This window comes from Stenella coeruleoalba (genome assembly GCF_951394435.1).
Source record: "Stenella coeruleoalba genome assembly, chromosome: 7".
NCBI lineage: Eukaryota > Metazoa > Chordata > Mammalia > Artiodactyla > Delphinidae > Stenella > Stenella coeruleoalba.
In genome coordinates this window covers 102,630,945-102,658,270 of record NC_137153.1, presented here as the reverse complement: position 1 = coordinate 102,658,270, position 27,326 = coordinate 102,630,945, and the positions used below count along the sequence as shown (strand labels likewise).

At 47.5% G+C, this 27,326-nt stretch overlaps 1 protein-coding gene across 1 annotated transcript in view; it reads right to left on the bottom strand.

Annotated features, from left to right (window-relative positions):
* The window catches only part of RGS3 (regulator of G protein signaling 3), a 129,160-nt gene that overhangs the window by 99,423 nt on the left and 2,411 nt on the right, over positions 1–27,326 (bottom strand). Inside the window, exons 2-6 of the mRNA XM_079926692.1 lie at positions 13,689–13,739; positions 10,974–11,032; positions 9,816–9,910; positions 8,773–8,841; positions 799–859 (exon numbers count right to left, since the gene is read on the bottom strand). Of these exons, the coding sequence (XP_079782818.1) occupies positions 799–859; positions 8,773–8,841; positions 9,816–9,910; positions 10,974–11,032; positions 13,689–13,739 (335 nt within the window). The remainder of the gene's footprint in view (positions 1–798; positions 860–8,772; positions 8,842–9,815; positions 9,911–10,973; positions 11,033–13,688; positions 13,740–27,326) is intronic.

The window sequence follows — 27,326 nt, the reverse complement described above, 5'->3', positions numbered from 1 at the left end:
GGAGAGGCCAGAAAGCAGGCATCCTGAGGCCCCTGAGCAGTCCCCAGGGGCAGACATCTTCTCCCAAGAGGGAATAAGGCCAAGACTGCAGTCAAGACAAGATAGTTGGGACCCACATGTAGGATAAAGGGTCCTCAGCCACCTACCCCAGACTTCACTTCCAGGACACAGAGCTGGGTGGCAGGGCCACCTGGCAACTCCTTGCAGCAGGCCACCAGGACATCTCCAGGGATATGCAAGAGGTGCACATCCCTCCCCTGCTCAAAAGCCTCCAACGCGGGGAGCGCCATCCAAGCAGAGCTGCGTAAGGGTCTGGCCACCCAGACGGAGGGGCCTCTAGGTCCCAGAGTCCTCACCCAGCCTGAAGAAAAGCTCCACAGAGGATGCTCACTCCATCCCTGAGCACCTGCTAGGCCCAGAAACCTGAGACCTGGCAAACAACGTCAAGGCAACCCCTGGAACAGACCACGAGAAGCACCCGTCCCTCATCCTCCAGGGCAGAGAGTGCTCTGAGCTCTGAGGGACCTGCCTGTGTCCTTAAGGGAAGACACCAGACCTAGAGCCTTCTGGGAAGACTTGGAGCCGCCTAACAACTGGTCTCTGACAAGAATGAGCCAAGGCAGGAACCCAGACCCTTGGTCACACCGGTAACAGTGTTGTTATCAGGCCTGGGGGCACTGTCTCAGTGGGGCACCATCTCACTGAAGCCCCGCCGCAGGGCTTCCAGACAAAGGCCTCTGCCTGTACCAGCCCTGGCCTAGGTGGTCTGACCCTGCCAGAAGCTTCCCTAGGACCCACCTTGTCCGGAGTCAGGAGGGACTTCACCCCGAAGCTCATGCAGCCGATGAGTCCACTCTGTCTGGGAGAACAAGAGAAGCTCGAGTGAGCACCTTTTCATTGCACCACATCGGGAGGTCGATTGTCAAGTGTAACATAGGTTTGCCTGATGCACTGTGGTTTACGAAGCACTTTTACCTGCATTGTCTCATTTGATCTTTCCAACTTTGTGAGTGAGGCTGGAGCTATTCTCTCCACTTCACAGAGGAAAAAACTGAGGCTGAGTTGATCCCCTTGCCAAGGTCACAGGACTCATTAGTAGTAGAGTTCCATGGGAAGCCAACCACAGAAGCTCAGAGTTACCTCGGAGGTTTGAACTGTTCTGGTGCTGGTAGGTCTGAAGAGCCAGTCCCCAACGGGAATCTCAGCTCCCACGTCTGCTGGTGATGCTCAATCCAGGAGAAAAGTTATGGGACCTCAAGCTCAAGAAGCTTTGTCTTAGGTCCAGGCAAGGCCTGGGCAGTGCTTGGACAGTTCCAGGTCAAGGTCCAAACCAACCTGACACACAAAAGTTGCCAAGACCACCCTGACCTGGCTGCCAGTGGGCCAGTACACACGAGCCAGGGTCAGGACTCATGTGCAGACAGGCTGAGTTCATTTGGGTCCTACTTGACTAAGGGTTAATTCAAAGCTCCTGAAACATGTCCATCATTGAGTTCCAGTGTGCAACACTGAGGGACTGATTGATACCTGGCAGCTTCCAACAGTGATGGCATAGATGAATATTAATGAAATGCCAAAAATAATATTGCTATTTTGAGATAAAAGCAAGTTTACAAATCTATAGTTTAATGAAAAGGATGTCCACCAAAATATTAACAATGGGTGTATCTGGCAGGTAGGAATAGAAAGGTTATTCTTTTCTCCTTTGGGTTTTTACTGTTTTTAAATTTTCACTGGGAACAAGCACTACTTTAAGAAATCAGAAAAAAAAAAAGTAGTATAAATGTATTTGAAAGTACTTCTATTCTACCACACCTTTCTCTACCCTAACACTAGAGTTGCTTTTGTTTTTTTTTTTTTTTCCTACCTCTTCTCTCTTAGCATATCGCCAACTCAGGCCTCTTCAGAGATTGGCTTAATAGCTATTAATCAAGAAACAACATGGGTATTAAGACTGGAGCAGAACCCTGATGGTTGACTTCAATATGTGAGGGACCCACACAGACGAGGGATTCAGCATGTTCTGGGGAAGGCACCATATCAAAGCCAAGGATGTAATGAGCTGCCGAGATGGGTAGTGAACTAACTCCCTGGAGATGTGCCCCGTAGGAGCCCGGTCTAAGGGGGCCTGAACAAGTCCACAGAACACCCTGAAGAGCCTGTCCAAGTCCTGTGCCCCAGAGCCTGCTCCTGAGATCCAGACTCAGTATGTCCAAGGTGGGGTCTGCGCATGGGGGTCTGGAGAAAGCTATCCAGGGGATCCTACAGGGCACCCACCCGTGCCTGCCCCAGTCGAGGACCGGTAGTGTACAACAACTTTATTAATACATTTTGTTTGGATTCTCCAGAAAGGGTGGCAGCCTACCGCCTGACAGTCCCAAGCAAAACAAAACTGGCTTCTTGCCGGGAGCCAAGCCGATTGAGGGCCAGGGATGCAGAATGCTGGGGATGGATTCTCAAAGCTGGTACCCCTCCCCCACAGATGCACACTCTGCACCAGGCCATGTCTCCCCAGCTACTCTCACTCTGCTACCACCCCCGCCCCCAGCTCTCTCTTCCTGCCCCTGCTTTCCTGCAGCCCGGGCTGCACCTGCTCTCTTCTCCTTCTTTGCCCCCTCCCATCATACCAGGCCATATTAACCATCTACCGATAGAGAACAGTGGAGTCACTCCATTAAAGCGACCCTTCCACATCCACCTGCCCACCCAGCACCAAAAACAAATACTCCTCCCTCCTGGCAAGTGGCCAAGTCAGCACTAATGGAGGGGCAGCTGCAGTGACCAACATGAGTGGCAGACACTGACCTGAGCTGACATCCCAGAAAAGCCCTGTCAAGACTTTGCCAGAGTCCTCGTCACTGATTTAATTGTGTGTGTCAACACATTCAAAAGCAACCCAGCTGGTATCTAGGTGCCCACACCGCCTTGCTGTACACTTTTCTTTCACACTGAGTATGGCTGTAACTTTCTAAAGCTCCAGGCAGGATGCTTTAGCTGTAATAAAGGCTGCCTCTCCCTGCTCTTCAGTAAGTGGAAAATTTCACCCCCTGGTGCTTAGAGAATACTAAACGGTTAATAGCCTCCCGTGAGCTTTGCTTCCTGCTAAGGGGCCTCCAATGATTTCATGATAATTTAGGCCAAGCAAATGGTCACAGTTAATGTCCATAAGCAGGAACCTCTAAGTGTTCTTCAATTAGCTACTTCTGAAGCCTGTTTTTGAAAACCTTTGGAAGAAGAAAGACTTTTTCTACATGCAGCCTGAGTACACGGTAATACACTGGTCAGGTAATAAACTTGGGACACCGCCTGAAATTTCTCTAGGCACAAAGTCTCAGGGGCCAAGCCTTGGGCACTTCTGAATGCCAAACCCTAAGCTCAGTGAAGCCTTGACAAACGGATGAATCCATCATGCCCACGTTGGCAGGCACTGGGCAAGGAGCTGCAGCATTAAGGAAACAAGACAAACATTCAGGAATTTAAATACCAGTTCAAGACAGCAATACAAGGGATGTCACTAGACAGAGTGAGACTGAGAGATGAACAGTACAGGCAACAAATGCTGAAAGCTTAGAGAGGCAAGAGGTAGTTTAGGACTGAGATGCTCAAAGAAGGCCTAAAGAGTTAAGCCAAAGAGAAGGAAAGGAAGAGCATTTCAGGCAAAGGCAACAGCTGGTACAAAGGCTCAGAGGTAAGGCTTCATGGAACATTCAAGGGCAATAGTACAGCCAGCCCTCCATATGAAAGGATGCGGAACCCATGGGTACGGAGGGCCGACTACACTGCACCACTTTATACAAAGGGACTTGGGCACCCGTGGATTTTGGTATCCACAGGGGTCCTGGAACAAATCCCCCATGGACACAGAGGGATGGCTGTACTTGGCTCAGGTTACTTTTGAGCACAGGGTAGGAGACCCGCTACAAAATGAAAATGCATTATTTTAAGGGAATGCACTTTAATTCTCTCTCTCAGGGGCTTAAACTATTTCTGTTACAGACTTCTCCCATTTAATCTCAATTTATTTTTAATTTGATGGCTTAAATCGCACAATATTTTTCCGATCATTTTTTCTTTCCTTAAGCTCAGTCCCCACCTCTGGTCACAAGCTTTCTAACTTTATGGCACTGCACTTGGCACTGAGGTTTTTTATAAAATAGTTTAAAGGAAAGAGCACAGAGTACCCAGGATAGCGTGCGACACACAGCAAGCAGCCTCTCCATGTGCGTAATTACTATTAGCATAAAAGATTACGCTTTTCAACACATGCTGTGTGTGTTTTGGGGGTTTTTTAACTTGGTGCATAACGTTACAATTCCCTCTAAGATTGTTCTCTGACCACAAGTTCTGAAAACACTATGATTGACACTAGAAGCTTCAGTTTGGCTTCTACCATATCATCAAACAAAACTTTTAAGTAGTTCAGTTCCATAATCAGTGATATTAAGGAGTTACTGCTAATTTTTAAATGTGATAATGGCATTGTGGTTGTTTTCTTAAGCCATCTTTTAGAGATTTATATAGCTGAGATGAGATGATGTCTGGGATTTGCTTTAAAATAATCCACTGGAGGAGGGGAAAGTGGGTGAGGGCATAAATGAAATAAAATTGGCCATATATTGATAACGGATGAAGCTGGGCTATGAGTATGTGAGGGTTTATTACATACTATTTTCTAACTTTGCATATGTTTGAAAATGTCTATAATTTCTTAAAAACTCACAGAACCTGCAAGCCAAAAGAAATCTTTGAGATCACTGCATTTTACAGGTGAAGAAAATGAGGCCCAGAGCAGGGAAGGGACCTACCCACAGTCTCATAGCGAGCTGGAGCCAAGCCAAAGTCTACTGCTCTGAGGCCTGGTTCTCCTCAGCTCCCACCAAGAGCTGAAACCACTGTGTGAGCTGAAATCAGCCAGCACCCCCCGAACTTCCTTGTAGATCATCTTGCTTCTCTAATACAAACTTACAGCCATAACTGGAAGGATCATGAGAATTCATGAAACAGATGCCCCCTTTTCATTTCCTAACTGACGGGACACTTCCCTGGCAGTCCAGTAGTTAAGACTGTGCTCCCAATGCAGGGGGCAGGGGTTCGATCCCTGGTCAGAGAACTAGATCCCGCACGGCGCAACTAAAGCCCGCATGCTGCAACTAAAAGAGCCCACATGCCACAACTAAAAGAGCCTGCGTGCCACAACTAAAGATCCCTCATCCTGCAACGAAGAGCCCACACGTGGCAACAAAGATCCCGTGTGCCGCAGCTAAGACCCAGCGCAGCCTAAATAAATAAATAAATAATTTTTTTAAAACAATGTAACTGCCACATATTCAGCTGGATGATTTATATAAAACTACATTATAAATGCTATGAGAGGTAGCCTGAGGCCTGAGGCACAAGTGTACTGACACAGAAAGGGTATGGCTTTGGAGCCCTTTATCACCTGGGTGAGCTGGTCAAGTGTACTATAATGTGGTTTGGCACCAGGCTACCTGGATTTGCATCTTGTTTTCACCATGTGCTGTCTGTGTTACCTTGGGCAAGTTACTTAACCTCTCTGTGCCTGTAAAAGAGAGACATCAATAATGCCTACTTTACATGGTGTTGTGAGGATTAAATTAGAAAATGCATGGAATATGCTTAATGTCCACACACTTAGTGGACATTAAGTGATTAATAAATATGAGGTATCATATAACCTTGGGCAAGCTCCTTAGCCTTCGTAAATCTCAGTTTTCTCTTCTCTGAAGAGAGAGACAGTAATAATTCCTACCTCTCAGGGTCGCTGTGAGGATTAACTGAGATAATGTATGTAAAGTGCTTGGCACAGAGAAGAGTTCATAAATGTTTGTTTCCTTCCTTCTGTAATTGTCCTTCATGTTGTGAAGTTGCATGTCCGTCCTTCGGAGTAGCACAATTTGATCTGAGAGTGTTCGGCACAGAGTACCCAGGACAGTGTGCAACACACAGCAAGCGCCCTGTCTGTCTCCTCCAGCTCAGAGGCCTTCTCATTCAGGGATGGATCAATACTATGCTTCCCACCTGCTGAGCCGGTCACTGCGGTGCTGGCACCTTGGGCAGGGCCATCTGTTGGGAAAGCAGGTCTGCCTGAGCCTGCTCTGTCCCTCTTGAGCTTCGGGTTGGGACTGTGACCACGAGTTTGCCTGTTTTGTTTAATAAGGAATCTCACTTTCCCAAAATAGGCAACAAGCAGAGACACTGCCTCTGTCACGCTGCCTCACTGGGCGCTGACTCACTTTCCCCGGCCTCACTTTCTTTTCCAAAAACCGCCAAGTGCACTGCTGCCCCTTCTCCAGCAGGCTCCGCCTGGCTCACTGTGCTCTCGCAGGAGAGTGGTCACAGCAGAGGGAGCGGCAACTCCCAGTTTGGTGTCTGCCTCCGTCCAGAAGGCTCGCCAGGCGTCCTTCTGTCTCTCCGCCATTCCTCCTCTGTCTCCTTCAGGGCTTTCCCTTCCTGTGCCCATCCCTTCAAGGCTGGATTCTGACCCTTCGTCCTTGGCACCTACTGTCTTCCTGGGTGGTCTCACCTGCTCAAAATTTCACCCACCACCTTGGCGGGCACGGCTCCCACATCTCCACAGACCTCTCTCTCCCCTGAGCTCCAGGTCAGCAAAGGCAACCCTCCAACACAGCTCTCAGCTGGCTGCCCTCCAGGCACCTCCATCTCACCGTATCCACAGCTGCTCCCCCTTCCCCTCCGGTACACTCTGGCTTAGCTGAAGACGTCACCAGCTACCCAGGAGTTATCCTTGACTTCTCCCACTGCTCTCACAGCCAGATCACCGCTAAGTACTATTGGTTTAAGCTCCTAAATATATCCTGGGTCTGTTTCCCTCGTCTCTATCCCTACATCATCTCTCTCACAGAGTCACCACAAGAATCTCCCAGCTCCTCTCCAACCTCCAAAAGACCTACCAGAGTGATAGATCTAGAATACACACCTGTCACTCACCTGCTCAACACCCTTCAGTATCTCCCCGTCACCAGATTCCCAAACACCAAGCTGGCTGCATGAGAGTCACCCTGAGAACTTGGGTAAGTGCAGATTCCTAGGCCCTGCCCGTGAAAATTCGGACTTAATCAATCTGATGTGTTCCCTGGGAACCTATGTTCCTCACCAGCATCCCAGGTGATTCTGATGCATAGCCAGGACTGAGAACTACTGGCCCTTCTGAGAAAATTCACACTCCAAAGAAACCCTACAGAATGATCCGATGTGGTTTATGCCAGCCTCTTCATCTTACCTCCAGTCACTCCCTACTTTGTAATTGACCCTCCGGCAACACCAATGAGTTTGCAGATCCCTCTCCACTCCTGCCCTGCCCTCTGTACTCTACTGGTTGAGACTGAAGACTCTAGGGTCTAAATACCTGGGTTCCCGTCTTGCCCCTACTGTTCCCTGGCCATGCGAACTTAGGCGAGTAACTCCCTTTCTTAGCTTCAGTTTCCTTTTCTGAAAACGTAAGACAAAAACACACTTTCCTTAGAGTTGCTTTAAGAACTAAATGAGATAATGCACTGTTAAACCCTGGCTTGTGGTCAACACCCAGTAAACGATTGCTCTTGTTTACGATATCAGTAAACGATAAAGTATCAGTAAATGATACTCTATTGAAAGACAAATCTTTCATTATGAAAGTTGAGGAAGGCTCAACTTTAAAAGCATACTAGCTATCAGATTTAGGGTACCAAAAAGCACTGAGCCCAAAAATATTTTCTGGGTCTAAGCTGGTGAGCTGAGCTGACTTTCATTCACCTAGGCCCTTTTCCGGTCACCATTCTGTTCTACGATTATTGGACAAATGTTACTGGCCACAGAGTCTCCCAGATTTCTCGGGCTGAACCAGCTGAATGAGGCCCTGCTGCTCACAGCAGGCCATGCAGTCAAGTGCTCTCACCCACTTCCATTCCCTTCCCTTAGCAGCTGATTCTCACCCTCACCACCCAGCACTCTTCCCTTGCTCTGTACTGGCCGCCATTACTAACGACCACATCCGCCTCCTGCGTCCTGGGCTGCCTGAAATCTGTTAGGTTTCTCCTACACAAAACTCTGCACCTCCTAAACTGGCCTCCTCATGGCAGCCTGAGCCCCCCGCACGTGTTCCTGCCTCTTTGCCTTTGCTCGTGCTGTGCTCCTGCCTGCAATGCCCTTTCCAGCCTACTCTCCTTGTCTTATTCTTGAGCTCTGCCCCAAGTTCAAAGTCCCACTTTTTGCAACGAAGCCTTCCTCGGTCGCCTCAGCCCATGATGAACTCTCCTTCTTCCCACACTTACTGTCCTATTACTCATTTTGTTCCTTTATTCCTTCAGCCAATAATCACCAAACATCTACGTGCTAGGCACTGGGTACAGTGGTGACTAAGAGAGAAATGGACCCATTTTTCATGCAGCTTCTGCTCCTGTGGGACTGATCCTGTGCGTATTGTGACTGTAATTTGCCTCCATGCAGAGCCTGGTGTCCTCTTCTGAAAGTAGGTGCCTTGAGAGCAGAAGCCACATGTAGGCTGGTTGGCATCCCAGTGGCCAACACAGCGTCTTGTTGATACCAAGGGCTCAGCAAATGCACGTTGGTAACACGATCCTTGGCATCACCTGGAGTGACGGGGACTCAGGGGAGCGGCAGCCTCTCAAACTTAGCCACCACCATTCATTTATCCAACAAGCACTAACTGAGCCCCTTCTGTATGCTGGCCACCTGGCTGCCACCCATGAGCCCAGAGCAGGATCTCCCCTCCAGCTCAGCAGTTCCCCTCACCTGGAGTCACCTGCCCTGTTCCACACTGTGACCAGAAGGCGCTTCTGTTCGTCTTCCTCTTGGACAGGACTGCAAAGCAAACCAGACAGTCAGTGTGTTAGCAGGGCCGAGCTCCAGTCCAGACCCACGGAGTCCAGCATCAGGGCAAATTTTGGAAATAACCTGAATACCAACCATAGGATCTGGTTAAATAAACTACAGCACAAATAGTGTGGGAGATGAGTATTTACATTCATGAAAGAGTTTACATTACATTGTTAGGGATGAAAAGGAGGTTACAACACGATACTATAGAACAATGCCATCTTTGGAAACACACACCCACACAAATTCGAAGATCTGAAAAGAAATACCACAGAACGTATCAGTGAGTAGCAGGACTTGGAGTGTTTTCTCTCTTCTTCTTCTTGTTTGCCTATATTTTCTATTTTTCTACAATAAGCAAAATTACCTTGTGTAGTAAGGAAAATAACAAAATATGATTAGTTTTCACTAATAGGAAAATACAAAATATCCATTACCTTCCCATTGGTCCCAGAGTTCAGGGATGAGGGGAAGAAATAATAACAATAACACCTGACACTCTGTGTTATACTGTTTCATTTACACCTCCACTCTCTGAGGTTGCTACGTTATTAGCCCCATTTTACAAATAAGGAAGCCAAGACTCAGAAAGGTTAGCAAGTTGGGGACAGTCGGGAGGGGAGGCAAAACATCCCTCAGCTTGGAAAATTCCTTCTGCTAAAGGAGAAGGTTTGTCCTGAGGCACAGTGGGAAATTGCCTACTTTTTTCAGGGGCTGCCAGTCTCAGGCTGGACATTTTAGTTATGAGAACCAGCCACATGATACCGTATCACTGTGGACCTTGCTGCTGGGCCAGGTGCCAGGGAGGCAAGGACACAAGTAAATGAGAAGGCAAAGATATCCTTTAGAAGTCACTGTTTTTCTGCTTAGATCTGATTCTAGATTTGGCAAACAGAGCTGTTTCCAGATAAACACTCCTTCCCTCTGCTCTCGAGGGCCCAGCTGCTCCAGACTCTTACAGGAAGAAGTGCTCGTGGAAGACTGGGTCTCTGCTGTCTGGAATGGTCTGCGTCTTCTGACAGCGTAGTCGATTATCTTCGGGGACCAAAGAAATCTTGAATTGGAGAAAAGTAAGGGTTAGCCGATCTCAGAGCCATGGAATCACCTAACCCCAGTGGCTGACTCTGCACATCTCCAAGCTAAAGGCTTCCCAAGTGTTCTTCAAATCAGCTTCTGCAGCGGACAGAGTGGAGTCCTCAATCAAATGCCAGGAAAGAAGGAGGAGCCCTGGGCTGGAGGCACTGCAGTCAGATGCCAGGACAGGGCCTCATAGGGGTGGTACCCAGGAGGCAGCACCAGGCCCAGGCAGAGATGGGGTGCAACTTGACCATCTCTGCTCTTCCTCCAAGCAGAGAGGTTCCCCCAAAGCACAAGGCCTCTTCACTTCTAAGTTCCCAGCAGCTGCTGAGTGCTCCCTTCCCAGGAGGCTCCAGGCCAGCCTCTGCCAAGGCCCCCCACCCACGCTCTCGTCCTAGTGCCATGCATCCCCCGCCGCAGGTTCCCACCCCGCTCCTGACCTTGTCCCAGCCCACAGGGGCCTCTGAGCAGCCTGGCGGCTTCGGGAAGAAGGCAGAGCGGTGCACCAAGGCCTGCACCTGACATCCGGCTGCCACACTCTGGGAGGCGCCTGGCCTTTGGCTCCGGCTGGAAGTAGGCCCCCTGCCCCTATGGGGCCTCTGTCTTCACTGCAAGGGCTCCTTTCGGACGGATCCTGCAGCCCTCAGAGACACTCCCTCTACCCCACCACCCAAACTGCCACGCTGCCTCTAGTTTTGAGGAAGGGAGGGGTGAAGATGCTGCTTTTCACCAGAGGGCTTGCGATTGCCTGTGGATTTCCGTCAACCACACGCTCACAGTGCTCACCTATGGGGTGACGCACAAGGTCACCCATAAGATTCCAGAGCTTGCAGGAAGCCCTAGAGACCAAGCCGGGCTAAGGGAAGGGGGTCAGCTCAGGGCCTCGTCACTAGGCTTAATAAACGCCTACTGACCAAATGATGTAACCGCAGCTGCCACCTCGAATGACCTGAGGCCCACAGGTGTGCTGGGAGCTTGGGACTCAGTCCGGTGATGTGGTCCCTCACCACGCCCCACCCCACCTCCAGCTCATCACATACCTTCACGTAGGAATCACAGACGCCAGGCTCCTTGCTCACCAGGCCTTTGCCTTCTATGACTAAACAGAGAATTAAAATGTTGGGGTGGGTGGGTGGGAAGGATCGTTACCAGGCTCTTAAGCTACATACCAACCACTGATATTAACCCCTCTCTGGTCTAGCCCACTCCCACCATCTCCCACACTCAGGCAGCACCTTCACCGAGGCATGATAGGATGCTTTCAATTCCCTGACTCCCTGAAAGGGAATGTAAAGTTTATGGAGTCCAACCCCTCATTTAATGGCGACGATGAGGCTATGAGGGGCATCCAAAGACAGTAAGAAACGTGCCCAAAGTCACAGAGCAATGCGAATGACAGAGCTTGGTTTAGATCCCTGTCTCTTGACTCCCAGTCCAGTGCTCCTTCCACCGTACAAGACTGCCTCCTGGGATGGAAGGGCCAAGTTGCAGGACATAGTCACGTGAGCCAGAGCAAGTTGCTTCACCAGGAGACTGAATCTGCCATTTTGTAATGGGTCAGCGATAATAATGGGTTACTGATAATAATATCCACTTCACGTGGTAGTTGTGCAGATTAAACGAGATCATGTGTCTAAGGTGCTTAGTAGAGTGCCCGGCAAGGTAACTGCTCAAGAAAGGTTTGCTAAAGAAAACAAGAATAAATAAAGGCAAGGGATGGGGGGGTGCGGGGTGCAGGTCTGGCCACGAAAGCAAGTGTGGCTTGTTTGCCTGAGGTCTGTAGAAAGCAGACAGTGGACCTAACAGAAGCTGAGCCTCTTTTCTATTTTCTTTTCTGTTCCGTTTTAATTGAGCCCTAGGGCTTGGCTCAGACGGAGCCCCTGTAGTCTGAGGCATGAGGCCTGGGAAGCCAAAGGAGAGAGGGGAACAGGCTGAAAGTGATGAAGGGCCTAAGACTGGGGTGAAGCCAAAGCAAACTGTGCAGGACGAATGGACCGGGGGAGGCTAAGATGCACTTGGCAAAAACTGTTTGCACAGCTGGAGTCAGGCTCTGGCAGGCAAAGAACCCCCCTCTGCCGGTCCTTGGGAAGTTCACCTTGGGCCCCCCAAGGCCAAGACTGGAGGACCCAGGCACTTGCTGGTCTCCTCTGCCTGGTGTCCTAGCAACTGTTCCTGCGTGAGACCTTCCTGTGGGTGTGGTTCTTGAGGGCGGGATCCAGGCCTGATGAAGCCCTTGGTCTACCTGTCCCCGCCATGGAGTTGAGGCAGACATGGTCCCCACCCTCGCTACACTCGCCGTCTACTGAAGGAGACAGATCCTGGACACACCAGGGTGACACAGTGTAGTCAGGACTGTGATGAGGACACAGAGGAGGAAGCAACCAACTCAGCCCTGCAGGTGGGTCAGGGGGTGATTCCTGGAGGGGAAAAAATGAGCCAAAATGAGCCTTCCTTCCTGAGTCTTAATGAGATTAAGGCAGGCATATTTCTTACGAAATCAGAGGAAGGGAGACGTATTCTTCAAAAGGAGTTCAAACAGAAGGCAGGCTCAGACACAAGGAACAGGGGGTGCGAAGGCAGGGGCATAAGCAAGCGTGATGCACTGGGGGGCGAGGAGGGCACAAAACCGGACAGAACAGGGGGCGGAGGGTGCCTTGAACAGCAAGAGCCAGGGAGGCTGGAGAGACAGGCAGGGCCTGCTGGGCCAAACAGAAGAGCCGGCCACGAAAGAAGCCCAGTAACTATTTGTGTGCTGGACAGAAGGATAAACAAATGGATAAATGGCAGGTAAAGTATAAAATCCTCTGGGTGGCACATCAGACCTTCATGGCCCGGTCCCAGCTCACCCCTGCACCCACTCCTGTGCTGCGCCGTGGGCACGTTAGACAGTCCTCAAGGGCGTCGTGCTCTCTCTGACCCCAGGCCTTCGCACCTGCAGCTCCCCCGACGTGAAGTGCCCGGCCCTCCTGCTCCCCTCTGCCCGGCTCAGGCTCGGTCCTCCTTCAGGATGGAGTGTGGGCATCGCCCCCTCTGCCAAGCCTTCCTGCCATCCTATCAGCGCCACCCAGACAGAGGTGGATGCTTCTCCTTGGTGTCCCCAGCCCCTGGCACAGGGCCAATGCTCAATCACTATTTTTGGAATTTATGGTTTTCTATCTTATTTAACAAATACTAATATAGGGTTTACCACATGCTGGGCGCTGTCCTAAGCACTTTACTAATATTGACTCCTTTAATCCTTGTCACATCCCATAAGATAGGTACTTTTATTGCCATCCAGCAGATGAGAAACTAAGCTTGTTTAAGGTCACTTGGCAAGAAAGTATCAGAGCTGGGATTCAGACACGAGCAGTCTGGTTCCAAAGGTGGCGACCTTAACCGTGACACTGCCATCAATGAACGAATGAATGGATGAGAAAAAGAGAAAGAGAGAAGAAAGGAAGGAAGGAAGATGAGAGGAAGGACAGGGAAGCTCTCCTGTGGCCCCTCTCCACTGGGGCCAAGGAGGATGCTGAGGTGCCCAGGGACAGCTCCAGCCTGCTGTGGACTCCACCTGCATCGGAGCAGGACCAGGGAAATGTCTCTAGGAGTCCCAAGTGAATACACACTTGTTTTCAACAGACACATAGCAGGACACTCTACAAAGATGGAAAAGTAGCCTTGGCCATGGTAATACCTCCACCCGGCCCTGGCTCCACGCGGGAGGCCAAGTAGCCCAACCTTCCCCGGTGAGCCCGGCACACAGCCATACTCACTGTGGAGCAGCAGAACCCGGTCCTGGGCATCGATGGACAGCTTCAGCTGACCTGAGGAAACGACAAGAGAGACAGCTTCACCTCATTTCCTTGCCAGGTGAAAAATGGAGTGACGTTGACGGGAATGTGCTTCTGTTCCTGTGAAGCGATTCAAAGATTCATACAGTCTCTGGGTTGGAAGGGAGCTCAGAAACCACCTAGTTAAGCCTCCTCACCACGTCAGTACCTCCAGCGGTACTGATTTCCATCCTTACTCCCCCAGGTGATGGGGAGCTGACTACTTTACAAAGCAGCCCAGGTCAATGCTGGGGAGCTCTCACTGTTGGACAGCCAGAAAAGTTGTTGCATCCACATCTCAGTGAGGCTAGACTGGAGAGTTAAGGATCCTGGGTCTCAGTCAGAAGTCCATGCTGGGGGGTTGGCCAAAGCTTTCCAGCTGTGACAGACAGCTAGCTATGTTCTGGGAAGGCAATAACAATACAAGGACACACGATGAATGAGTTTGGGGAAAAGCAAAAGGAAAGAGATCAGCTGTGGGCAGAGAGATCCTTCGAAGTCAATGCTACTGCCCCCAGTCATTCCACAGAATCCTGACCTCCCTAAAGAAAAGCTAAGGAGGCTTCCTCTGACCTTGGCTTAGAGCCTTGCTACTCAAAGTGAGGTCCAAGAACCAGCAGCACAAGAAGCTTGTGGAAGATAGTTAAAAATTCAGCACCTCAAGCCCTGGCCCAGGCCTCCTGAATTCAGGGCTACAGTTTAACAATATCCCCAGGAAGTTGCATGCACATTAAAGGTTGAGGAGCGCTAGACCAGAGCACACTGAAGGGTCTCTGAACATGTTTCTAAGCTTGGAGATGGCCCTCTTAAGCAAAACACAAAAAAGCAGAGGCCACAGGGAAAAGATAGATAAATCTGACTCCATAAGACTTTTAAAATGTCTGTTACAATTAAACATATCATAAACAAAGTTATGAGACAACACAATAGAAAAACAAGCAAAGGATATTGAATTGGAAATTGAGCGATGACAAAATGGCCCATAAACATGCAAAAAGATGCTCAACTTCACGGAGATCTGAGACATGCAAATTAACAATAAAATACCACCTTCCCCCAATCTGATTGGCAGATAATCTAAAAGACGATAATGTCAAATGTTGGTAAAGATGCAGGAAAACAGATACCCTCATACCCCGCTGGAGGAAGTGTAAATGGAGGGTAATTTCTGACAATATCTATTAAATATAAATGTCCTTAGCATTCAACCTAGCAGTTATACTTCCAGGTAACTATGATAGACAAAAACTCAAGTGTGCACAAAGGCTGGCACCACAGCACTGGAAAAAATTGGAAACACCTGAAAAATCCATCCATATGAAAATGGTTAAATGAACGAACTATAGCTGTGTTGTGGGATACTATGGGCTGATATAAACAATGGGGGAGCAGTATAAGTCCTGGAATAGGAACGTTATTGAGACATGTTTTTAAGTGGAACAAGCAAATTGCAGAACAATACAGATGGTATATATTTCTGTGTGTGTGGTGTGCTGTGTGTGTGTGTGTTCTGAAAGGATGTCAAATTAAAAACAGTGATCACCTCTAGGGAAGAGACTGTGAGTTGGAGGGAGGGAAGTCAAGGGGAATCTCAATCTATCACTATTGTAGTTGTTGTAACAGTACAAATATATCCATGACCTATAGTACTTTTATAATTAAAAATAAACTAAAGAGGAAACACAGAGACATAGAGAACAGACTTCTGGTTGCCAAGGGGGAGCAGGGGTAGGGGAGGGAAGGAATGGGAGTTTGGGATTGGCAGAGGCAAACGATTATATATAGGATGGATAAACAACAAGGTCCTACTGTATAGCACAGGGAACTATAGTCAACATCCTGTGACAAACCATAATGCAAAAATATGCAAAAATATATACAGGAGAAATTAACACAACATTGTAAATCAACTATATTTCAACAAAACTTAAAAAAAATAAATAAAGAGGAAACAAATAAAGAAGGAAAGAGGGGGACTTCCCTGGTGGCACAGTGGTTAAGAATCCACCTGCCGATGCAGGGGACACGGGTGGGAGCCCTGGTCTGGGAAGATCCCACATGCTGCGGAGCAACTAAGCCCATGCACCACAACTACTGAGCCTGCGCTCTAGAGCCCGCGAGCCACAACTACTGAGCCCACGTGCCACAACTACTGAAGCCCGCGCACCTAGAGCCGGTGCTCCACAACAAGAGAAGCCACTGCGATGAGAAGCCCACGTACTGCAATGAAGAGTAGTCCCTGCTCACCGCAACCAGAGAAAGCCCACGTGCAGCAATGAAGACCCAACACAGCCAAAAATAAATAAATAAATGTATAAAAATACACAAAAAGCAGAACATCAGGTCATCCTCACAGACACCCAGTGGCTCTCCAGCATGGATAGAGGAGAGCTAGGACCACACTCCTCCTCCTCAATGACACGTGGAAAAATCTTCTCTCCATTCAATAGACTCCTCCTAGAACTTCAAGAAACCACTGAACTGGATCTACCCAGTGGACACAGAGGAAGGGCAGGGCTTCCCAGCCTGCAGCAAACCAGCACATCATCCAGAAAGCCCTGCATCTGTTCCATCCATGACAACACTGTCTAGAAGTTATCTGCCTCTGCTTGATCACCTCCAGTGATGGGGAGCTCGCTTCCCACAATGAGAGCCCTGTCCCTTTTGAGATAGATCTGATTGTTCCGTGCTTCATCTTTATTGAGCCAAAAGTGATCTCTCAGTACCTTTCATTGACTGGACCTCACTCTGCAGTCTCTGGGCTCTCTCCTTTACACCAAAGTCTGAAGTCCCTCCAGCATTCCTCATGGCACAGTTAGACACCCCTCGTCATCCCAACTGTTCATCTCTGGACATGCCCCGTGAAACGGGACTGATGGTTGGGGCTCGTGCTTAGTTGCTGGCTGGCAGAAGGGCAGGCATAGCACGGAAAGGAGGGAAACTCCACGCCTCATAGCTCTACAGCAGTCCACCAACCACTATGATCTTGCCCCTCATACTCTGGGGTGTTTAATCTACAGTCCCAAGCAATTCAGGCTGCAGCAAACCCTGGTCCAGCTCTTCACCCATCAGAAATCCCTGCCACTCTCCTGCCCAGGACACTGATCTCAGAAGCCCAGGAGGTCTGCTCCAGCCCCAGACCCAACTACGCTCCTCTCTCAGAGCCACAATGTCCTCGGCTGTGAGGTGGAGCTAATAATAGGGGTTATCACACTTTCTGAGCTGTGTGGGGATCAGATAATGCTGGAGGGCGAGGAGGTCCTTGGATGAAAGGCGCCAGGTGAATCCATGGTATTATTAGTTCAAGGTCTGAGCAATTACCACTTTGGGGATCCCTAGAGCTGAGAAACCTCCTACAAAACCTGGGCCCAGATCCAGCGTGGGGTGGGAGAAGGAGGCTGGAAACAGATGAACAGGGCCAGCAGCCATGGACTGGATCTCATCGACCCAAAGGCATCTACACTTAACACATTTTTTCTGAAACTGTTACCAGTGCAAAGCCGACTCGGGCCCAAACACATCTGGCTTTCCACAGCCGTGGGAACCACCGTGCTGCCCAACACCTATCCCCTTCCCCAGAAATCAGAACCGAGAAATCTCCCGACACAAATGGTCACTAATTCCATTTGACAAACATCTGCCGGGCACCTGCACGAAGGCCTGAGGGAGGAAGGGCAGATCTGAACAGTGCCTACCCTCAGGGAACTCAGAGCCCAGTGGCTAGGACAGGGGCGTGAGCAAGCTCAAGGGTGGAGCTGGAGCAGAGGATGGGCCTGGGGTGAAGACTGACTCAGAAATCAGATGAGTCTGCACAGCTCCACGCAGCTCCTCTTCCAGGCCCCGCCTACACCCTGTAACAGCAGAGAAACTAAACCCAGCAGACCAAGCTCCAAGTCCCCAGGGCAGTACACACCCTACCCCAGCCCATTCTCAGGCTCACCGATGAGGGACAGCAAGATGAAGAATGAGAACCCTTCCCTTGGCCATGACTGTCCCCTCTGTCCCCCCCTTTAGTCCATTCCATCGAATGTCTAAGACTCCTGAAATCACCTTGCCCAACCTCCTCACCCGGTAGCCAGAACAGTCCTGCCCAGAGATGAAAGGTGACTTGCCCTGGGCCCAGAGGGACCAGGGTAGACTGAGCCAGAACTAGAGACCAGAACTCTGCCCAAACCTTTCCTGTGCACTGAACTGGTTTTCCAGAACACTCACAGCCCTCTAACTATGCACCATGGCATCTGCCAATGCAACCCTGGGGTCCAGGAGCAGAGAGAGCCATCAGACACAGGACAAGGTTTGCCCTTTGCTTGAGAAGCCAAGAGGAAGCCCAAGAGAGGGCGGGCTCCAAGAAATGTCTTCAAGTCTAGAGAAATGAACCACCAGGAGGAGGGGAAGTCAGGTTGAATCCCTGGGGGCTTCAGCTGGTCTAGGTACCAGCTAATCAAGCCCCCCAAATCTGTGGTCTTGTCAATATCCCTACTTTCTCCCTAGGCTCAGGGTGTGGCCTGAGAATATGCAGGAAGTTCAGGCTAGAGGGCCTGAAGTCATCCTCACCAGGTGTTTGGGAGCCCTGGAGAGGGCACATCCCCAGTTCCCATGGGGCTACAGTTGGGCACCGACTCTGTCTGCAAAGGGTGGTGGTGACAGGTGCCCAGAGAGGCTGCAGGAGGTCACCAGGGAGCGGGGGCCCAGAGGTAAAGGGAGAACAGACGAGCCCCATATGGCAGGAAAAACACCAGATGAGAGTGAGCTTCAGAAAGTGCAGAGAAAGCAACGAAACCATGTTCTGCTGGGTACAGGACTTGGGGGTTTCGGACTCTGGACACCATGGGAAAAACGTTATAGAAGCCAGCTAAAGAAATTTAATCCGCCAGACCTTCCTAAATAGAGGGCCACAGGAAGATGAGCTCCGACTCTAAGGACACAGTCAGGAAGAGACCTACTCAGAAAATGAAGCAAGAAGATGAGGGCTGCACACCACTGCTGAACACAGGGGTCAGCAGGAATGTGTCCTAGAAGGAGCTCACACCACCCAGAGGTGTGCGGAGACTACATTTATGAGGGACTTGCCTGGCTAGCACGGAGCAGCGGTCATCCCCAAACTCAATTCGCCCCAAAAACAATTCCCCATTTAAGAGCTGTCATGTGTTAAAAGCCACAGGAAGGAGGATGATAACGGGACAAACATACAAAGGAGGTTGGGTCTACATGGAGCCTGGCCAGCCGCTAACACTCAGAGAGAGTTATGCCCTGTTCATGCATTTCACTCTCTGCCTCTAAGGGAGAAATGGTAGCGGTGCTGGGGAACTGGAGCCACACAGCTCCTAGGATGTAGCCCTGTAGAATTTCAAGTGTTTTGTTTGGAGGAGGGAGAACCTTGAGTTCCATTTGGAGAAGCGGCCCTGGCTTTTGATGGTAAGTGCTGGCAGAACAAAAGTGAGGAGGGGGCTGCCGTGGTGGAATAAAAATCATGATGGGTCAATTCAACCCTGTTCATTTGACTCTCTGCTTCCTGTGAAACCTCATATTCATGTGGCTTCCCAAGCTGTTTTTCCTTCCAGAAGTAGAGTGCACTGCCAGCATGAGTCTGCTAACATCTTGACTGCAACCTACGTGAGAGACCCTCAGCAAAAACACCCAGCTAAGCCATCCTCAAACTCCTGACTCACAGAAACAGTGAGATAAAAAATGTTTGGTTTTTTAAGCCAATAGGTAGTGGGATCACCTGTTATGAAGCAGTAGATAACTAACACATACCCATGTTGCCTCCACAATTGTGTGACATAAATCTGATCTCAATTCTGAAGCAATTTTTCAATTTTAAAAATTGTTAAGAAAATACAGTTCTAAGATAAATCAGCATAGTATGACTAAGGATAAAGAAGACTCCCAGTTTTTGAGGTCCGTCCTTTTCTTAATAAAGAATTTTGATAGATTTAAACCATACTCATTATCACCAAACTGCAAAATCTGGAAATGTCCCACATTAACCCAAGGACAGCCCAGCACATTCAAGAAAATGCTTTACCTACAGAGCAAATGGTTTTCTTTTATACATATTTGTGTACAATACTATAATATATAGAAAATTCACATTATCCTGCCTTTTCCAATTCTCCTTTAAGTTTTATGATAGTAATTTAATCACATCTATAAAGTCATATAAGTTTAATTCCAGAATTGTCAGTTTTATCACATTTTATAAATTACTCAGCATCCTTATCCATTTCATATTACAGGCTTCTCCAAATTTAAGTATGTTATTATATAATGATTAGCACCTGTTATGTGCTTGCTAATAGCTTTGAGCCATACAATGGAATCAATTATTTATTTTCATTATGCTTTTTAAATATTTATTTATTTATTTATTTTGGCTGCACCGGGTCTTAGTTACGGCACAGAATCTTCGTTGCAGCATGTGGGATCTGTTGCAGCATGCGGACTTCTTAGTTGCGGCATGCAGTCTTCTTAGTTGCGGCATGCGAACTCTTAGTTGCGGCATGCATGTGGGATCTAGTTCCCCAACCAGGGATCAAACCCAGGTCTCTTGCATTGGGTGCATGGAGTCTTACTCACTGACCACCAGGGAAGTCCCCTGTTTTCATTATGTTTTACATTTTCATTATTTTTTTCTCTATCAAATGAAGTTTTCCAGCAGAACAAATCTAATAGGAAAAACACAAGAGAGGAAGCATGTATCTCTAAGCAAAGCATTTTGGAATCATTAAGACCTAGTTTGGGTCCTGGTTCCACCACTGATGATCCTTAATCACTACATCCTCAGTTTTCTCATCTGTACAATGGAAAGAATAATAATAATACAGCCCTAATGGAGCTGTTGTAAAAGTGGGAACTAATATATGTGAAGTACCTGGCAAATAGAAGGCATTCCCACTGAAATGACACTAGGAAGGGAGGAAAGAAGAAAAAGAAAAAAAACAAGTCAGAAAAATTAGAAAACATATGTAGGGGACTTCTATTCCTGGGATGACAGACGCACTGAGGAAATCTAGAAAAACTAGACAAAATATTTAAAAGCAGCTTCTTGGAGATGTAACAAGATAGAGAGGAACTACGAAGCAGGATCTGGGGGGATGGAGGTCCATGCAATTAAGTTTACTGTTTTTCTGGGCTCATTTTCTCCTAGGGGTATTTACAAATTCCAGAGGTAGCAAAGTCTGATAGCCTGAGCAGAGTTTCTGCCTGCCTCTTGGGGCTGGAGGAACAGGAGTTGGAGACCAGGGCCTGCCAAGAAGTGGGGTCCTTCTGCACCCCTACATTTTGGGTTGGAGCCCCAAAGGGTTGCTCCTTAGGAACAGAGTAAACCATGGTCAGACACAGTTCCTCAAGGGACTGCAGCTCACCTCAATCTGAGTCCCTAACATTGAATTAAGATTATCCCAGATGCTAGTGACCTCCAGCACCTGACAGAAACAAATAAAGATCTTTCTAAAGAAGATATCATCCCAGGTCTGCATTAAGAAGAAAAAAATAACAAGTCTGTGTCTGCCGTTTGTAACAGACACAGCACACCTAAAATGTAAAGAAACAGAAAGATTGAAAGAAATAGGATGGAAAAAGATATGCCAAGCAATTATTAACCAAAAGAAGGCTGGGTATCTATGTCAATCTCAGGAAAAGTGGACTCTGTCTCCACTAGAAATGAAGAGAAGACTTCATAACAATAAAAAAAGACCAGAATAATAAGAGTTTCAACTCATCAGAAAGATAATGATTCTAAATTTTTATGTTCTTAATATTGCTTCAAAATATATAAAGGAAAAAAGTGACAGAACTATAATGAGAAATACATAAATTTATAATCATAGTAGGAATTTTAACACACTTCTCTCAGTAACTGATGGGGGGGGGAAGAAATCAGCAAGGATATAGAATATATGAACAGCATAAGTAGTAAACTTCACCTAAACCTGACATATGCAAAGCACACTACACCCACCTACTTCAGATCTTTTCAAGTACACACAGAACATTTATAAAAGCCGAGCCATCAAAGGACTGAATGAATGCAGAGTACGTTCTCTGCGTAAAGGTAAAATAAGGAACAAGAAAACTACTAAAAACCCCAGTATTTGGAAATTAAGAAATATAATTCCAAATAACCCATGGATCCAAGAAGAAATTACTCGAAAATTAGAAAACATTTTGAACGGAATGATAAAGAAAAAAACAATTTACGTATCAAACATGAGGCTTCTGGGGCTTCCCTGGTGGCGCAGTGGTTGAGAGTCCGCCTGCCGATGCAGGGGACACGGGTTCGTGACCCGGTCTGGGAAGATCCCACGTGCCGTGGAGCGGCTGGGCCCATGAGCCATGGCCGCTGAGCCTGCGCGTCTGGAGCCTGTGCTCCACAACGGGAGAGGCCACAACGGTGAGAGGCCCACACACCGCAAAAAAAAAAAAAAAAAAACCCCAAAAAAAACCACATGAGGCTTCCGGATATTGGCAATCCAGAAGCCAATCCCCAGTTTAAGTTACACAGTATTTGCTTCACAATAAATCACTGAACTGCACATCATTTGGAGGGACACTTTTCTATATGTGTGTTATATTTCATAATAAAAAGTGTTTTAAAAAAGAACAGAGAGAGCAGAACTGGAAAAGAAAACAAAGGGTTATCAACAGGCCAGACTGAGAATTTCTGAATGCTCCCAAGCAAATGGACTCCAAATGACAGGAAAGCCAATAAATGCTGAGGCCCCTGACCAGCAAATGACAAGCTTTTGAGAAATGGTTGGATGGGTTTCCCCATCGTCCTGGGCTCAGAGCAGCCGGGCGAGCCAGGGGCAGCTGGCAGGGACAGGACATGTCGCAGGCCTCAAGTTCAGGGCCTGACTTCACACTGCCCAACACATCATCCTGCCTGGCATCTGTTCCCAAGCTTCATTCTCACTACAGAAAATGGACTTTTTATCTCTGCGGCTTCTATAGAGGCAGAGAAAGGAGAGGGACAGGTCCCAGCTAATATTGTACTATCACAACAAACATAGAAAAACAAAGAAAATGCCCACCAAATTAACGACATTCCTTAGTCTACTCTGCCTGCAGAACCACATCTTTCTGACTTCCTTCTAGTGTCCCAAGATTCCAGGCACTTTCTCTAGAGCTTACAGGCAGAGCCGCTACCCACAGCTTTCATTTGGGTATAACCGTTCTAAAGAGAGTTGGGTTGGTCACCGAATGGCCGCAGCTCCCTGCAGCCCTCAGAACGTGTCCAGCCTGCCTATCACCTCCTGGCTCAGACCCTGGAGGAAAGGCAAGCTGTTCTCTCCCATGACCACTCACCACATTCAGGCCCTGGACCAAATCCCAGGTAAGTTAATTATCTGTTGCCTCAGGCAAACTAATAAGTTGGTATTCTTTCAAGAAGATATGCTTTAAATACTTATCAAACATTTTTATGAACTTGGGTTTATATTTTCTATATAAAATATTATGCCTAAATTCATATGGAAAATCAAGGAACCCAAGGTAGTAAAAACAATCTTGAAAAAGAAGAACAAAATTGAAGGACTCACACTTCCCAATTTCAAAACTTACTACAAAGCAGCCGTTTTCAAGACAGTGTGATACTGGCATAAGAAAAGACAAACAGATTAATGGAATAGAATTAAAAGTCCAGAAAGAAACTCATGTATGTATGGTCAATTAATTTTCAACATAGGTGCCAAGACCATCCAATGACGATATAATAGTATTTTCAATAAACGATGCCAGGACAACTGGATACCATATATACGTGAATGAAGTTGGATCCTTTCCTCACACGATACACAAAAATTAACTCAAAATTTTTTTTAAAAATAAGCTTTTAACTCAAACTCAAAGACCTAAATCTAAGAGTCAAAACTATACAACTCTTTTTTTTTATAAATTTATTTATTTTATTTATTTTTGGCTGCACTGGGTCTTTGTTGCTGCACACGGGCTTTCTCTAGTTGTGGCAAGTGGGGGCTACTCTTCGTTGTGGTGCACAGGCTTCTCATTGCTGTGGCTTCTCTTGTTGCGGAGCACAGGCTCTAGGTGTGCAGGCTGCAGTAGTTGTGCTGCGCGGGCTCAGTAGTTGTGGTTCGCGGGCTCTAGAGTACAGTCAGTAGTTGTGGTGCACGGGCTTAGTTGCTCCGCAGCATGTGGGATCTTCCCAGACCAGGGCTCGAACCTATGTCCCCTGCATTGGCAGGCAGACTCCTAACCACTGCGCCACCAGGGAAGCCCTCAAAACTATAAAACTCTAAGAAGAAAACATAGAAGTAAATTTCTGTGACCTTGGATATGATAGTAGATGCTGAGATTTGACACCAAAATCACAGCAACAAAATTAAAAATGGATTAATTGGACTCCATCAAAATGAAAAAAATTTGAGCTTCATAGAACACTATCAAGAAAGTGGATCAAAAAACCCACAGATTGGGCTTCCCTGGTGGCGCAGTGGTTGAGAGTCCGCCTGCCGATGCAGGGGACACGGGTTCGTGCCCCGGTCCAGGAAGATCCCACATGCCACGGAGCGGCTAGGCCTGTGAGCCATGGCTGCTGAGCCTGCGCATCCGGAGCCTGTGCTCCGCAACGGGAGAGGCCACAACAGTGAGAGGCCCGCGTACCGCAAAAAAAAAAAAAGTCAGATAATAGCAAGTGTTGGTGAGGTTGTGGAGAAAGCAAAACCCTCATGCCTTGCTGACAGAAATGCAAAATGGTGCAACCACTCTGGAAAAGAGTTTCGTAGTTTCTCAAATAGTTAAACATAGAGTTACCATTTGACCTAGTAATTCCACTCCTAGGTGTATACCCAAGAGAACTGAAAACATTTGTCCACACAAAAACTTGTGTATCAGTGTTCATAGCTGAGCAATATTCATAATAGCCAAAAGACAGAAAAAACGCAGATGTCCATCAATGAATTAATAAACAAAATGTGGTATATCCATACAATAGAATATTACTCAGCTGTAAAAATGAATGAAATACTGATATATGCTACAACATGGATGAACCTTGTAAACATTATGCTAACTGAAAGAAGCCAGTCACAAAAGGCCACCTATTATAGGATTCCATTTATATGAAATGTCCAGGATAAGCAAGTATATAAGGACAGAAAGTAAATTAGTGATTGCTTAGAGTTAGGGGACAGAGGGGATTGGGAATTGGGGGTAATAAACTAAAGGGTATAGTGTTTCTTTTTGAAGTGATAAAAATGGTCTAAAATTGACTGTGGTAATGGTTACACAACTCTGTGAATGTACTGAAAACCATTTAATTGTATAATTTAAATGAGTGAATTGTATGTATGTGAATTATATCTCAAAAAAGCTGTTTTTTAAGTTAACAAACATACTAATAAAATTAAAATATATAATCCTGAAGGAAAAAAAACTTATGTGCACCTGTAATGGCTTCTTCAAATTATACCATTTCTCATAAATATAAAATCCCTCTGGAGTAGTTGGGTTCGAGCTCTAGTTTACTTACCCCCCTCCCTTGAAGCCAGGCCACCTCCTTAGAAGGCAACATAATGTATGGCCAACTAACGTTACTTGAAGGTGCCCCTTATTGGGGGACAAGGAGCTGTACTTATGCACACACATACACACACACACACACACACACACAAATACATAAATCACGACATATTCCATACAGTATTCTCCCTGAAAAAAATTCTGGTCAAAACAATTTTGTTTCTTTTTAGTTCCAGAGATGCTGGAAATTTAGCTCCCTTTACCTATTTGTGCTCAGGGAACTACCAGTTAAGCAGCAGCTTCCTCTGGTTCCACCAGGGCAAAGCAAAGCCCACTGCTGAAGGCCAGGGGCTACCTGCCATGCTGGGGAAAAGCCAGTGAACTGAGGAAAACTTAGCAAAGACCTTCATTTTAAGGGAGTCCAAGTTGGCTATCAAACTGAATAGTTGATAGCCAAAAACCGAATACTTGATAGCCAACTGACTCTGAATCCATAGCTTCCAAACCTGGCTCATCAACAAAATACTTCTGTGACTTCTTAAAATTACAGATTCTTTGACTGCACCCCAGACCTATTAAACCAGGATCTCTGGGATCTCCAGGTGCTTCTGATAACTAGCCACGTTTGAAAACTACTGGTAAAACTCTTCATTCCCAAGCAGAAAAGCAAAGATCACACAGTGTACAAAGAAATCAGCAGCCTGGAAGAGGGACGGCATTTGTCAAGGAAACAGAGCTAATGAAGGAAGCAGGAGAGAACTCTTCCAGTGTCAGTCCACGGAGAGATTTGAGAGGAGGCCGCATACGTGGAGCGGGAGGCTCCCCACCCCACCAGGTTCCTGCCTGCCCCGGTGCACACTCAGGTCACATCACACCCTGATACCCACCCAACACAGCCCTGAGGCCGTGGCTGGGCAGGTCATCCACTCCCTGCTGGGTTGGACCCTCCCCAACTTCCCAGATCTGGCAGGGAGATTAACTCAGTACAAGAATATGGGCTGATACAAGGAAATAGTCACATCATACCAGTAAGGAAAAAAAACAGGTTACAAAGCTGTACATACAGCAGAATCTCAATTTTGTTAAAATTAGGCACACACAAATACACACACACACACACACACACACACACACACACACACACACACACACAGAGAGAGAAATAAGTCTGGAAGGATATAAACCATGTTAACAATGGCCTCCTCTGGGGAGTCAGATTACAGGTGATTTTCACTTTCTTCTTTTCACTAAGTTTTCAACAATGAATACATCTTACCGTGATAATAAGGAGAAAAAACAGTGAAACGTTTTTTACTTTTTAATCAGGACACGGCTAAGGTAACAAGGCCTCACAGCTCTCCGCCACTCTTTCCTGACCACTCCAGTACCACCAGCTCAGAGCATCCCGGGAACCTCTCCTATCTGGTAGAATGCCACATCCTCGTGGGGTTAACAGGATTGCCTCCACCGGTTGGGAGGATTAAATGAGATGATGCAGGGAAAGCACCTGGCACACGGCATGGCACGTGATAAACATGCAATAAACGGTGTTGAGTTAATTACTCTTGTTACCCTCTACCAACTGGACCCGTGAATTCCAGGATGCCAGACCACAGGCCATTTCTAGGGGCCAAGCCACTGCTTTTCCTTTACTCCCTCTGCCCCTAGAGAAGAAGGCAGGTTGTGAAGAGCCAAGCGTGCTGATAGAGGTAAGCCCGAGAGTAGGAGAGCCGGAACCCCAAGGAGGGCACAACTCCTTAGGTGCTCTGTCTTTGAAATGTGGGCAAAGTCCACTTATGTTGCAGTAACTGCCCCAACTTTCATGAGGAAAATTGTATAAAAGTTTTTTTTTAATGTGCTGTACACGTCATCTCAGAAGGCTTGAGCTCAGGTACCAACTCTGCAGCTGGCTCACTGGGAGACCTTCCTCTCGGGATCTCAAGTCTTCAGAGAGGAGACATAACTCCCTGCCCACAGAGAGTTGCAGAACCAGTGAGGAAACAAGGGCTAGGAAGAGCTGTATCCTAGGACACAGCTATTTATCTTACTGTGGGGACTTGGAAGGCCAGGTTTGCCCAGACCATTGGGGCAGCTGCTGCC